The sequence below is a fragment of the Phaenicophaeus curvirostris genome, chromosome 5 (assembly GCF_032191515.1).
Source record: "Phaenicophaeus curvirostris isolate KB17595 chromosome 5, BPBGC_Pcur_1.0, whole genome shotgun sequence".
NCBI lineage: Eukaryota > Metazoa > Chordata > Aves > Cuculiformes > Cuculidae > Phaenicophaeus > Phaenicophaeus curvirostris.
This window is the reverse complement of record NC_091396.1, coordinates 40,324,993-40,339,537: the sequence shown is the minus strand read 5'-3', so window position 1 is coordinate 40,339,537 and position 14,545 is coordinate 40,324,993. Positions and strand designations below refer to the sequence as shown.

Here is a 14,545-nt window from a genome sequence, read left to right as displayed (position 1 = left end):
CAGATGCTTACTACACAGCTCCAAAAATTCACCACACAGTAAAACAGATTTCTTAATATCACAATACACAGCAACACTACACCACCAACACTAACAGATCAATAAAATACTCCTGTTTACAACTTTTCAGTAAGTTTGACGGCCTTAAGTAAAAGGGTGCTGTTTTTTCTCTGAATATACAAAATCACGTCAGTAAGATCAACAGCACACCAATGAAATGTCAATAAAATGCCTTTTCTGGGAATATACAAGTAGGGCACCACCTGAGTAGGTTTTCCTCACATTTTTTCCTCCTGATAGACTGCACAGGACGCAAAGCTCTATAAAAGCTCTTTCATTAAGTGAACTGTTCTGCAGATATGACATCACCTATTCTACTTAAAAGAAAAACAACTGTTTGCTGGAAAACTACACCTCAACGGCAAGTCTGGAACAAGTTAGGAGCACAGTGATTTAGTTATATCTTTGTTACATTTTAAAGCACTGCTAATCTTCAAAGTTTGGAACAAAAACCATTGCCTTCCATCACAAACATCTTCCTGAAAATCATTAAAATAACCCACATTTTGAAAAGCCCTCAGATCCCCACAGAGCCAAACAATTTATTTATAGTGGATCAAAAGCTTTATTAGACTAATTTGGGTGGTACTTTTAGTTCATTATATACCCATGAGGGATGAAACCAACTAAGGGAACTTTCAGCTCCAGGCTTATGTCCTGACACAAAAAGCCTCTGGGAAGGCTAATGTTACCTGAAGCGCTGATTTGCTTCTGTGAGAGGCGGGGCTGCCCAGGTCAGTGATGTTACCATGTCAGAGGCAACAGTAAATCAGGATGGCGAGAAGCAGGAACCCAAGGGGCAGATATTCCCTAGGTATCCCTTCAATTCAAGGCCTAACTTCAAAAAACGTTCCAGTTAATGAGGGACTTTCGTTGCTTTCAAAGCAAAGCTATGGAACTCAAATTATGAGTAGATTTAGTCTTTTTTTCTTAAATATTGTAATCAAGACACCCCCCCCAAAAAAAAAGCAGAAATTTGAAAATACATGAAAGCAAAAACTGTTCAAAGTATTATGTGTAATTTTTAACAAAAAGCTCCTGAACATTATGACATAGATTAAAACTACAATAAACACTAATTTTTCAGTTAAAAATTGTTTGTTTATATTACATATTCCCTTTTGAATTTCACATTAATCCCCTCATACATCCTTCTGTGACTTTATTATAATTTCACCACTTGTAAAGTGAAATTCTACATGCTCTTCAAGATTATGACCATCAACTAACACAAAAGAAAGAGATTCTACCTTTTAAACTCTGACAAAAAGATTAAAAATACATATTAAATACATATAAAAGATTAAAATACATATTTTCCTATTTTTTTATGTATTCGGCTTCATTTCTTTATTCTGAAAAAACACTCCAATGTAATTGCAATGTAAAAATTAGTTACAGTTCTTTAATTTTACTTCTAGCAGAAAAGAGGGATGGAAATATTTATTCATCTGAAACAAGGAAAAACACAAGAACATAAACGTGTTCAGTGTACAAACAACAAAATGAATCATTAGTTTTGTTTATGTGTGTACAATGAAACGTGTATCCATCATGCTACTATAATAAAACCATTCTGCAATTTAATCCCAATTTGTGTAAGAGTTGAACCAGACAAACCATTTCCATTGCTGAAGAGTAAACTTCATAGCATAATGAATATTTGCTAGCTATAACTTATATCAAAACTTTTAGAATTACAGCACTGCAGGATTAACAACATGAAGAGTAAATACACTTCCACTTTCAAGTACTTGAAATGTTTTTCGTCAGGTAACAGAGTCTCATATTGCAAGAGCATATTATAAAATTTTATTTACCACTTATCCAAAAATAACTGCTCTCGGTAAGAAGCTTTAATTACTACATTACCTTTCTCATCTCATACTTTTTTACCTTTTTTTGTAATTCTAAGTATGAAGTTACATATAATGAAGAATAAAATATTAGTAAATGTCTAGAGGTTTTTTATTTTATAAACAGAAGATAAAAACAACATGCCTACACATAATTCCTTGCAGAGTTGGGTATCCCCTGCCTCCTTTCCCCTCCAAGTAATGGTCACCATTGTTTTCCACAAGTGAACTTAAAAATAGCTGAATTAATCCAGTTCTGGATTGTAACAGGCTTGAGGGCAAAAGTCAGGGTCCAGAATAAAATATTTTAACATCTGACTATTCTTATTTTCAACTAACTCATCACATATGAAAGAATCTTAAAAAAAAACAAACTGCATTATAACATTTGAATTGTTATTTTGTCACATACAAGACACGTGGGACTACTCTGCTTCAGCCATCCAAATAACCTGGGCTAAGGCACCATCAAAAGTAAAACATGCTGATTCAGTTCAGCCATCTTTCAAAACAGATTCAGTAAAGCACATCATTAGACTATATACAACCTAAAAATCACTTGTTCACAAATCCAAGAGGTAAGAGCAGTACCAAACTATGACTTTTTTGGAAGAACTACATTCAGGTTTTATTTAAATTAATTGTGGTGCAGTTCCACTGGTAAAGACAACCATGTTTGAGAATACAAGATGTATCTTTAGAAGTAAACCCTTATATACCATCAAGAAACTTCTTCAGTGTTATCTCAATAACGATCCTATCTAACACTTTCTCTGTTTAACAAGTCTACTTCACGTTTTCCATTTATAACCCACAAATGGATGCATCACAATCCCTTGATACAGCTATTTCCAACAAACACCTTTAAAAAGCCATTTAGATTACATTTTAAATTATCATTTTCTGTTACAAGATTGTTATTGCAGTGTAAAGAGTAGCAGACACGTAAAAGTTTCACAGCGAAAAAAAATGCATGTGTCCATCTCTGACTTTTTGAATTTTATCAGTAATTTCATTTCTCTATTTCCTGCAGCACCACTGGCCTCAATGGGGCCAACTACTGCTGGCTTTCGATCAGAAATTACTTTTTATTCCAAATTTTGAAAATAGATGTCCACTACTGATCTTTTGAATATACTATCTTATTAATAAATAAAAAAAAGACACTGAGGATATCATAAAACAGCAACAAGCTTTCAAATATTAAAAAAGCACTCAACTATCATAAAGGATAAAAGCCCACCAAAATCTCCATAATCATTTAAATTAAGTGAAGAAATGTTCTATTTATCCAGCAAAATGGTAATATATTTCTAGTAATGTAACAGTTTTTAATCTCTGCCAACTAGTTTAAATGGTAGATTTTAAGAAAAGGGGGAAAAAAATAAATTATGCAGTTCACTAAATCAGAAGGCAGCTTTATTTGGGGAATTACTTGGGGAAAGAATGTAAGTAACACTTTTGTTATTTCTGTTATAAGAATTGCCTTGTATACACCGTAGCTGATGTTAATATTTGTTCCACAGTTAGATAATCCTCCATTAGCTAATTAAATTCAGTTGTGAAGCTATTAACCAATATTTCCTGGACCATTTAAAGTATTTCAAATTACATTCTATTAAATGTTAGCAGACTTTCCAATGTACTACGGTTTGCAAAATAAAATTAATGGACTATCTTCCATTCATACAGACTCTTCTCACTTACAACTCCTAATTCATTTTGAAAATTTAAATTATAGCATAACTATCATTATTTCTATTCAGAAGTCATAATTGCTGCACAGATTTATTCTATATGGTATCAGGCATCCCTAATTCCTTTTCAACTCCTGCATGTGAGCATACAGTTCAAGAGTACTCAGAAACTCCCAGGATTATCCTATAGACTGAATAACGAAGGATGACATTGCTCATCGTTATCAAATCCAAGAGCCACATTGAAGACCACAATAGACTTTAAACACAATTTTTTTATTGCTACGCTATTTAAAAAAAATGTTAATTGACTTGATGGTTGTTACATATACACATTGTAAAAGCTCACTGATGAGAAGCTGGACATGAGCCAGCAATGTGCACTCACATGTCAGAAGGCCAACCATATCCTGGGCTGCATCAGAAGAAGCGTGGCCAGCAGGTCAAGGGAGGTGATTCTGCCTCTCTATTCCTATCTTGTGAGACCTCATTTGCAGTATTGTGTCCAGTTCTGGAATCCTCAACATAAGAAGGATATGGAACTGTTGGAACGGGTCCAGAGGAGAACTACAAGGTTGATCAGAGGGCTGGAGCACCTCCCATATGAGGACAGGCTGAGAGAGTTGGGGTTGTTCAGCCTGGAGAAGAGCAGGCTCCAAGGAGACCTTATAGTGACCTTCCAGTACCTGAAGGGACTATAGGAAAGCTGGAGAGGGACTGTTTACAAAGCCTTGGGGTGATAGGACTAGGGACAATGGCTATAAACTGGAGAGGAGCAGAATTAGACTAGACACAAGGAAGAGCGGTGAGGTTCTGGCACAGGTTGCCCCATCCCTGAAGGTGTTCAAGGCCAGCTTGGATGGGGCCTTGGGCAGCCTAATCTGGTAGGTGTCCCTGCCCAGGGCAGGGGGGCTGGAGCTGGATGATCTTTAAGGTCCCTACCAACACAAACTATTCTATGATTCATTCTATATTTCTAAATGCACATCGTTAACACAAAACTGCCTAGGTTTGCTCAGTTATTGTAGAAAACAATATTTGTTCAGAGTTTATGATGTATTCTTGAAAATATAGCAAGGAATCTGAAGGTAACACTAAATCTCATTATACGACAATACAAGGGTCATATATATTTCTGTATCTGTACACCTACTTATACACACCATATGTATACATCTATGATGGATCACTTCCTTGCAAGCTTATCCTATCTGTCACTCAATAAAGGAATCCTTGAAGTTCACAATTAAAGCTTCCTGTGCCCTCCAAATTCCTATATTTATAATCAATTAATCTTCAGTGTCAGCTACCTTGCCAGCACTTCCATTTTTGTTACTGTGCAACTCAAAAGCACTGAACGGTTGAACAGAATCCCTGAAATACAAATTGTATCCTGTTTCCACTCACACTCTATTACTACATGAGTTTCTCAATAGATTCATGTAATGTGCCAGGCTTTTGAAATAGGCAAATTCATTTTCTGTCAGTTGAAAAAAATAAGTTAGTTTTAAATGTTGAAAATACTTGCTTGTACATTCTACCCAGAAGTAGAAAGAACAGTTTAGCAATCAAAATGTTAGTGCTCACAAGTCAACAGCAGCAATTTCTACTTAGGGAAGTCATCCAATTTCTTCCTATTCGATTGAATTCTGTATTTTTAACAACACTCAGAATATGCTAAGACAAAAGCTTATGGTGAATTCTCAGCTGTATACCCAAAATATCCACAGTTGCTGAAATTTATGGGATTATAACAAAATTGAGCAGCCCTAAAACATGGCTGACTCTACTCTTAAGTTCCTCCACTCCTAGCAATTTAATTTGTGTGTTCAAGTGAAATTGACTATGCTTCTGATTTGTAGTTCATTACATGGATTTAAATTGGGTAGATTGATAAAATGCATACCAAAATGGATATGGAATTCAAAATTATGAAATCAATTTTTTGGCCAGTAAGGGGAAAAAAAAAAAAGGAGAATCAAATATTTACCTGATCTCCTTTGGAAATCTGTTATGGGAAAATATGAATCATATGACATATACCCTCAATAAGGTCCAAAGTACAAGAGAACACAATAATATTTCAGCTTGCATCAGAAAGTCAAACTCTAGTGATGACACAGGAGCGGGTTCAGTTATTTATTTATTATACGACAGAATTAGCCTTTGACTAAAAAAAAAAAATAAAACAGAAACCCAAGAAATAAAACCAAGTACTCTCCTCCTCTCCTAGAAACTAATCTAAATGAGGTCTGTATTTGTGCACCATGTACTTAAATGCAGAAAGTACTCAATTAGACAGTTGCCTGTATAAACACATGCAGTGTATCCAACATATGGAAATATATTACTTTTCCTTTATGTACAGTAACGGGTATATGCACAAGGAGACACAATCTTAGCTATATAAGAAATCCTAAAATCAACACTTATTAATTCTTCAGACGCTAATGTTGCAAGCTCAATAATCACCCTTTAAAGATATTGGTACCATTTCATTCTGCATGCTTTATACTTCATACAAAGTGAGAATGTACAGAACGACCACGACCGTACAAGTACAACAGCCACACACACGTACAAATTAAGATTTTGTCTTTCGCAGAGGGGAGCAGTGCCAGTGCAGGTGTGTGCCACAACAGAGCAGGAGATCACGGCACTCAGGGGGCGTTTCCTGAACTAAGGGAACTCCAGGGTGGGTGCAAGATACCTTCTACGATAGATTTACAGTGTTGGTAAGTAAGAGAAGAGTAATCAACATCATCTACCTGGACTTGAGCAAAGCATTTGACACTGTCCCACACGACGTTCTTGTCTCTACATTGGAGAGACATGGATTTGATGGATGGACCACTCTGTGTTTAAGGAATTGGCTGGATGGTCACACTCAAAGAGTTGTGGTCAATGGCTCAATGTCCAAGTGAGTGGGGACAAGTGGCATTCTGCAGGGGTTGATATTGGGACCAGTGTTAACATCTTTGTCAAAAACAAGGACAGTGGGATTGAGCACACCCTCAGCAAGTTTGCAGGCAACACCAAGCTTTGTGGCACAATTGACACACTGGAGGGAAGGGATGCCATGCAGAGGGACCTAGACAGGCTTGAGAGGTAGGCCTGTGCGAACCTCATGAAGTTTAACAGGGCCAATTGCAAAGTCCTGCACAAGGCTTGGAGCAATCCCAAGCACAAGTACAAGCTGGGTGGAGAATGGTTTGAGAGTAGCCTGAAGAGAAGGAGTTAGGGGGTGCTGGTGGATGAGAAGTTCAACATGAGCCAGCAATGTGTGCTTGCAGCCCAGAGAGCCAACCATATCCTAGGCTGCATCAAAAGAAGTGTCACCAGAAGGTCAAAGGAGGCAATTCTCCCCCTCTACTCTGCTTCCATGACCCCTCACATGGAGTACTGCATTCAGGTCTAGAGTCCTCATCATAGGAAGGACATGGATGTTAGACCAAGTCCACAGGAGGGACATGATGATTATCACAGGGCTGGAGCACCTCCCATGCAAGAACAGCCAGAGAGAGTTGGGGTTGTTTAGCCCGGAGGAAAGAAGATTCTGGGGAGATCTTAGAGCAGCCTTCCAATACTTCAGGGGGACCTACAGGAAAGCTGGGGAAGGACACTTGTAGTTGATTATTTCACTGAAGCCCTTTTATGTCCTATTTGAATTGGTACACGCACCTGTTCCCTCTCTGTCAAAAAGCATTGCTAGTTTGTACTTTCTTTAGCAGGACCCTAGCACATTTTCATGTGTAGACTAGGTGTTATATTGTGGGACTGCTTTTGTCTGTGGTTACATTTTTAATTTTTATAGTTACGTGCACTTCATTATGGGACAGGAAAAAACAAAGCTTTAAACAAATCCTGTTATCTCTGTATCACAAATATTCCCAATAAAACACACTCCCTTACATCCAAGCACTGTATGAACAGGGTATCGGGAAAAAGCCATTCCTCAGTTTCACGCTTGGTTGGTCAGGGTGGAAGTTAAATTTCTAAAAGGTAAACAAGCTTGATGCAACCTTCCTGCTTTAGGTCTTCCTTATTTCTCTACAGATTCTCCTACCTGAATTTACTTTACCCCTGACCAGAACCCTACCTAGCAGAAGGAAAATTAGCAGTTTTGCCTACTGATCTTATTGTCTTACAGTAAAGTCAGCCCCACTGCATTTCTGAACACACAACTTCAAACAATAATAAATCAAGCAGCCTGGCACATTTGGCTGAAGAAAGTGAGATCAAACACAACCATTTCAATGACACTTCATGCAAGCTACTGTACTGATCTTTCTTTTATTTCCTAGATAATTTTTGTTCCTAGACTAGCAGGTTTGATTTTTTTTAATTTGGAGGTCTTACAGTGGGATCCTGTATAGGAAGTTTAAAACTACTGACAACAACCTCCCTTTCCAATATTCATGGTAGTAATCCAGGAAACTCTCAAAGCCTGTGGGGCAACATAAGAAAAAAAAAAAAAGACAACCCTGAATATACTCCTAGTTGTACAAGCTAGCTTTGAAAGCAACCTCATTACTGAAAGTAAATTTTAAAAAACCCACTTAAAATTTTCATCTTGTGTTTGCATTCCTTTCATGCCACACCACAGAAGCAGCAATGAGTGGTCCATGCTCAACCCTGAACAGAGAAGACTGCAAGAAAAATCACTTCCACTTACTTGGTGTTAATTCTGGATTTCCCTTCAAGTTCATCATCTTTGGAATAGAAGGTCCATATATGTCTGCATCAAGTAAACCAACTTCTTTTGTCTGTGAAAGGAACACAAAAAAGTATTTGTCAAAATGTCAGTCTTCCTTTATGAGTTATTAGTTGAGCAAAAGTTCTGAACTACCCAGAAATAAAAACGTGATCTTGATTTTAGACATGTTATCACCATTTCCTTTCTCTCTAAATTGCAATTGAAGCATAAAATATAACAATGTCACTACAAGTTGAGCCAGACATCTTGACAAAATCGAGACCCTCAATACAGAATCCTCACATGCACATTTTCTTACTTACAATGTACACCACAGACTTCACTGTAACAAACATTATAAGCTATGTTCTCTCTAATCCATGTGCATTTACACAGAAATAATATATTTGTTTAAAAGCTATCATATTTTATTGTAAAAAAAGCCAAAGAGTGTTAGTAAATATATTCAAATTAATGCAATTTGAATTATACTAGTGACTACAAGGAGTGAAAAACATCTTTTTATTTTCAGTTTAAGTAGCCAGAATAAACAGACATCTTGAAAATACTGAAATGCAAGTCCCTGAAGACTTGCGTCAAAGCAGGCGTAACACCTTAATCAAATGCATTTACACAAAAGAACACTAAAAATGGGTTTATTCAAGTATGTGTGGTACATTAAGCAATAAACTTTAAATAAAAAAAAATGTTGCAACTACATAGTCTAGACTTACAATATTCATTTCTAAACGTTTTTTACAGATATATATAAATATCTTGTGGAAATTAAACTATTTTTCTTACGGACAGCAAATTAAGTCTGCAAATTAAGTAACAGAGCCCTTTAAAGCATCATATGTCGAGTTATCTAAAATTAAAAGCTAACTGTACCAAATTTTTTGCAAAACAGCAAGCAAATGTTTTAGGTCTTGTTTGAAAGGTTAAGGCAGCAACGGGAGCTTTTCCAACAATGCTGAATCAGATTTTCACTGGTGGTGTTTCAAAACGTGTGCTTCATGTTTTGGATGAAGCTTTCAAGATTTGGTATCATATATTAAGTCATTTTCTTATTACAGTTTTGATGGGAAAGATGGAGAGAAAGACAGAGGAGGGCCACAAAGATAATCAGAGGGCTGGAGCACCCCCATAAGAGGACAGGCTGATAGAGCTGGGTTTGTTTAGACTAGAGAAGAGAAGGTTCTGGGGAGATCTTACGAGTGCCCTTCCAGTACTTAAAGAGGGCCTTGCAGGAAAGCTGTGGAGGGGTCTTCATCAAGGAATGTAGTGACAGATGAGGGATAACAGTTTTAAGCTGAAAGAGGGGAGATCTGGATATTAGGAAGAAATTTTTAACTGTGAGGGTGATGAGGCACTGGAACAAGTTTCCCAGCAAAGTCGTGGATGCCCCATCCTTAGAAGTGTTCAGTGCTAGATTGGATGAAGCCTTGAGCAACCTGGAAGGCATCCCCGCCTATGACAGGGGGGTTGGAACCAGATGATCTGAGGTCCCTTCCAATTCAAACCATTCTACGATTCCATGACAAAGGCCCAGTGATAACTACCAAGTTTCTGCTCAGAAGAAGAGTATGATAAGACTTTTAATGCAAGTATGCAGCATCTATACCTTTGAACATCTCTACCCTTCTAAACACAAAGTATAGGCAGTGGCATCACAACCTGCTTTTTTTTTTAAAACTGAAATGCACATGAATTAAATCCTTAATTCAGGCCACTACACCTGAAATTCAGTTACAATAAAGAAACTAAATTGCAGGAGCCTAGACACTTGAGAAGCAAGAGTGACTGTTTTTACTACAACATATGTAATAATTTGGGTTTGGAGGTTGTTTTTCTGGAAGGGTTGCTTTCTTTTTTTCCTCTTCTCTTTTTTAAGCTGCCAATAATGAATCCTTTAGACACCATTAACAGCTGAGCAATAAGCGTCACATTTACCTAATATAAGCCAAATGCATCTTAAATTTTACCGCTGACAAGTACAAAATGCATTACAGTACACAATCTACTATGTTCTTTGAAAAATGTTTTTACTACAAAAATCAACCAAACTTTGGTTCAGTTATTCAATATAGATTTTTATTAAACATAGCAAAGTATATGTAATTCCATGATTATTTCATTTAGCTATTTTAATACTTCTTTCTTTATAACATCTTATGAAAGCTGTTACTAAAAGTTCAGGAGTTATTCAGACAAATTATTCTTTACTCTATGAAAGCTGCAAATCTCGAAAAGATTGAGAAGACCCATTTTTCTGTTGGATTTCAAAAATATCAACAACAGTACTAGACCTTCTTTGTTCTACAAAATGCATATTTTAACAGATTAGAAAGATTCATGACTCAGTCCTTCACCCTGCGTCAGAAGCTAATCAAGCTCATAGAATGATCACCTGAGGGCTATGCCACGTAATTACTTCTGAAATTAAAGTAAATATTTGCAGAAAAGCCTACATAATGTTTAAAACCTAACTGACATCTTATCCCTCAACTTTTTGAGGGTTTCCCCCCTCACTGAATATCCACTGATTGACTAACCACAATGATCTTAAAACTCACTGCAGTTTTGTTTTCAGCCTAAAGGACTGAAGATTCAGGATGATCTAACTTAATCAGACTGACTTCATGAACTCCTGGGGACAGTCAGATTTTCATCACCACAGGCCACTTACTCCTAGGAGTCAGCAGGGTTGTATCTATGTGTACACCAAACTTCCTGAAATGAAGAGTAGACAGATACATACTGGAGAAACATATCCCTTAATTATCTCAGAGTACTTTGCAAATTCTGACACTACTCTGAATTACAAAGCTGATGTTGGTTTCAAGGTAATAAAATAAACCTGACAGCTTCTCAAAAAAAATTTACACACTTTCTCAAAAGTAAGAAAGAGGCCTCTTTCTGATGCACTCTTCATGGATATGGTTCAATAAAATGGTTGTCTTCAAGCAGAAAAATAATTAACAGATTCAACTCCTGCTAATGACAGCACAAGTGTTACTGTACACATGGTGCTTTCTACAGGATTATATGATAAACATCTTCCAGAAAATCTTTAAATCACTGGCAGAACCTCACTAAAGATAGCCTAAGGTATGTTTGGGTTGTTTTTCTTCACTAAGCAATTCAGCATATTGGGTAAAAAGAGTTCACACTGCCTGAAGTAGCAGCTTGTACAGAAAACATTGGCCTGATAAGCTAAGGTTTTGAGGCTTCTTTCTCCCAACTATCCCTGCATTTGTAGTATGTAAGCATCCTAGAATACTAATAATAACCCTTTACTCAAGGCTTAATTATCTTGGAAAAGCATTACGGCAACTACCAAGGGATCTTTTAATGCAGGCACAACACAGTCCAGATCACCTCTTCCAGCATTTACAATGTTTTAAATCCTCAAGAGAGAAATTATTTGTATACACCTGGAGGATACCACATGTAACTGTTAACCAGAATTACCAACACCACATACTTCTCATGCTGAGTTAAATTTAATCCAGGCACATGAGTAATTTTAAAAAATTAAATTAAATTTTAATAAATGGTGTTTTCACACACAACTTACACCTCAAATCAGTGCATCTTTCAAAAGTACTGCTGTATTATGACAAATCCTAAAAACCTGCATAAGATCAGACAAAGCAAGAACATCTGGACAGAAGGAACAGATTACAGGGGATCACATGCGGGGCCAAGAAGACTACTTACAAAAACAAAAAAAAAAAAAAAAAAGGAAGAAAAATAAAGCTCTAGGATTCCTCCATTCCTCTCTCATGTTCCCGGACTTTTTTTTTCATATGCATATACATTTCAACTCAATGTAAAATTATTTTTTTCTTAATTAATAGGGTTATGCAAACAGAAATACAGCAGGCAAAGCACACTCAGGCATGTAAAGTACCCCTGTTTCTAAGTGTTTTTTAGAGCACAGCACATATCACTGCTACAGCCACACTCAGTACTCTGAAGGAAAAAGGATTCAGGTAATACAACTCCATCATCTTCTTATGGCTGCTTTTCATTATGACAATATTTCTATCCTGTGCTATTAACAAACACCACTCCATCTCTCCAGCTGACACAGCAATAACCAAGTTCAGAACAGCTGTTCTCAAACTAACATTTGTCCTTTTCCTTCCCTCTGCTCAGATGTGGAATAAAGTTTGAATGCTTCAGTTTCACTGCACTCAGAAAACACTTTCTAGAGACCTGTAATTCTTTGTTATCTAACTGCAAGTTCTGAACAGCTGAAACCATGAACATACAACTAACAATGTGACCATTACCGTATGATTTAATCATGTACTTCCATGGACACAGGCAAGTTACTTTGAAAAAAATGCACTAAAGCAGCACAAGCACAATTATCAACCTCTTCAGTGAGATCCTTGACAATATTCCAGCAGGCAGAGAGAATACAGAAATAAATATACTGCTGCCACATGAAAACACGAAAGTACTCTTTTGGTCTATTCAGCAAAAGGTATACTTAAACACTCACTGATGATCATATTTACCTTCTTCTCAACGCTTTTAAAGTGTTCCCTCTCTAGCTAAAAGTACCCTAGCATAGGCTAACTAATGCTAGGATTTGCTCTTTCTGCAATACTGGTGCCAGCTGCGATGGTCCCATCCAACCACTGGTGAGCTCAGGGCCACAAAAAAAAAAAATAATTACAGGATAAAGGCCTGTGGTAAAGAATTAACTCTTTTCATCTTCTGATTTACATCATTGATTCTATCATCCTTTTTAGTTCACTACCATTAATCTCCTCAACAAGATACTGATTTGCCCAAATAGACATATCTAGATTTAGATTTCTAACAAATATTCAGCATAAGGTTCATCTGTACAATGACTTCACCTCTTACCTCCCTATAAATACAGTGAAGTTTTAATTCAAATTTAGAAACTTCTCATACCTACATTAAGAACTGAAAACCAGTTTTCAGTCACCAGGTATAGATTCTATATTTACAAGAAAACCAAATGCTACATCAATAGATAAAGATATTCTTGCATACATGCCTGAAAGACAAAAATCTTTCAGCTTCATTTTGTGCAGTGTACAAATCACAGGCATGTATAACCTCACTAAAAAGATCCTTTCCTTTAACTTCTCTGGCAAGATTGTCAACATAACTCAAGTTCAGTTTAGCCTTTGAACTTGGCCGCTGCCTTGTGAGTAAGAGAGATTTGCAAGATAACTGTATTCTGAATTAATGATTTCCAAGCTTATTTGTAATAAATCCTTTTGGGGGAAAAAAAAATAAAAGAAAGTTACCGGTCGTATTAGACGCAGCCTCTCCCTATACCAGCAAAGAAAGCATTGGTAAAAATTCAGTAAATTTTGCCTCCTTTGCTATTCCTTATGCTTCTTCAAAATTAATCGACTGCTATTATGTTTGTTCACCTAGGCAGGCGCGTTTTACTATAAAAGGTCCTCATACAGATGACACAGGTCCATGGTAATGACAAAATAATCCATATCTTTTCTCACATTACATATTTTAGCAGGCACTTAAAGAGTTTATTCTGTCTGATACACTTTCTTTATGTAGGTTCCCTTTTTTCGTCTTCCGGGTAATATTTACTATGAAATCAATTAAATTTTCCAGTAACAGATGTTTCAACAAAATGCAACCAGTTCCATTCATATGTCACAGAGGACCCCTCCAAACATACTTCTTTGTTCAGTAGAGACTCTGGTGATAGTCACTTATTTTTCCATGTCACCAAATGCTTTATAGATGAACAAGTCTGACTAAAGACTTCATGCCAACAGAGAGAAAGGAAAAAAAGAAAACAGCTTACAAAAAGCTGCTATAAATAGCTGTTAATCAACACATCCTATATTACTGCTAAACATCCAGAGACTCTTTGATAACATTAATTTCAATTTCCCTCATCTTTTCCAAGATTTTTCTCCCTACTTGGTAGGGCATATATATCCCCACTGGATGTTAGCAGATGACATTTTACTTTGAAGTAAACTCTGCACACCAACAGAATTCCCTGGTGTTTAGCCTGGAATGGGTAGAGGCACAGGTTAATGAGCTTTTGTTCTATATGGTGAAGGATTGCCTACATTAGAAGCACTCCCAATATTCAGCAGCTGCAGCCCATTCAAAAAACAGACATTCCAGCTTTGCTAAGTGAAGGTACCAGTAATTTCTAAAGCTGGTGCCCTTAATCCACCACCAGGACTCTCAATTTACCC

At 36.7% G+C, this 14,545-nt stretch overlaps 1 protein-coding gene across 1 annotated transcript in view; it reads right to left on the bottom strand.

Moving 5' to 3' along the window:
* Positions 1-14,545, bottom strand: part of NUBPL (NUBP iron-sulfur cluster assembly factor, mitochondrial) — a 94,339-nt gene that overhangs the window by 67,736 nt on the left and 12,058 nt on the right. Inside the window, exon 4 of the mRNA XM_069858388.1 lies at positions 8,289-8,379. Within this exon, the coding sequence (XP_069714489.1) occupies positions 8,289-8,379 (91 nt within the window). The remainder of the gene's footprint in view (positions 1-8,288; positions 8,380-14,545) is intronic.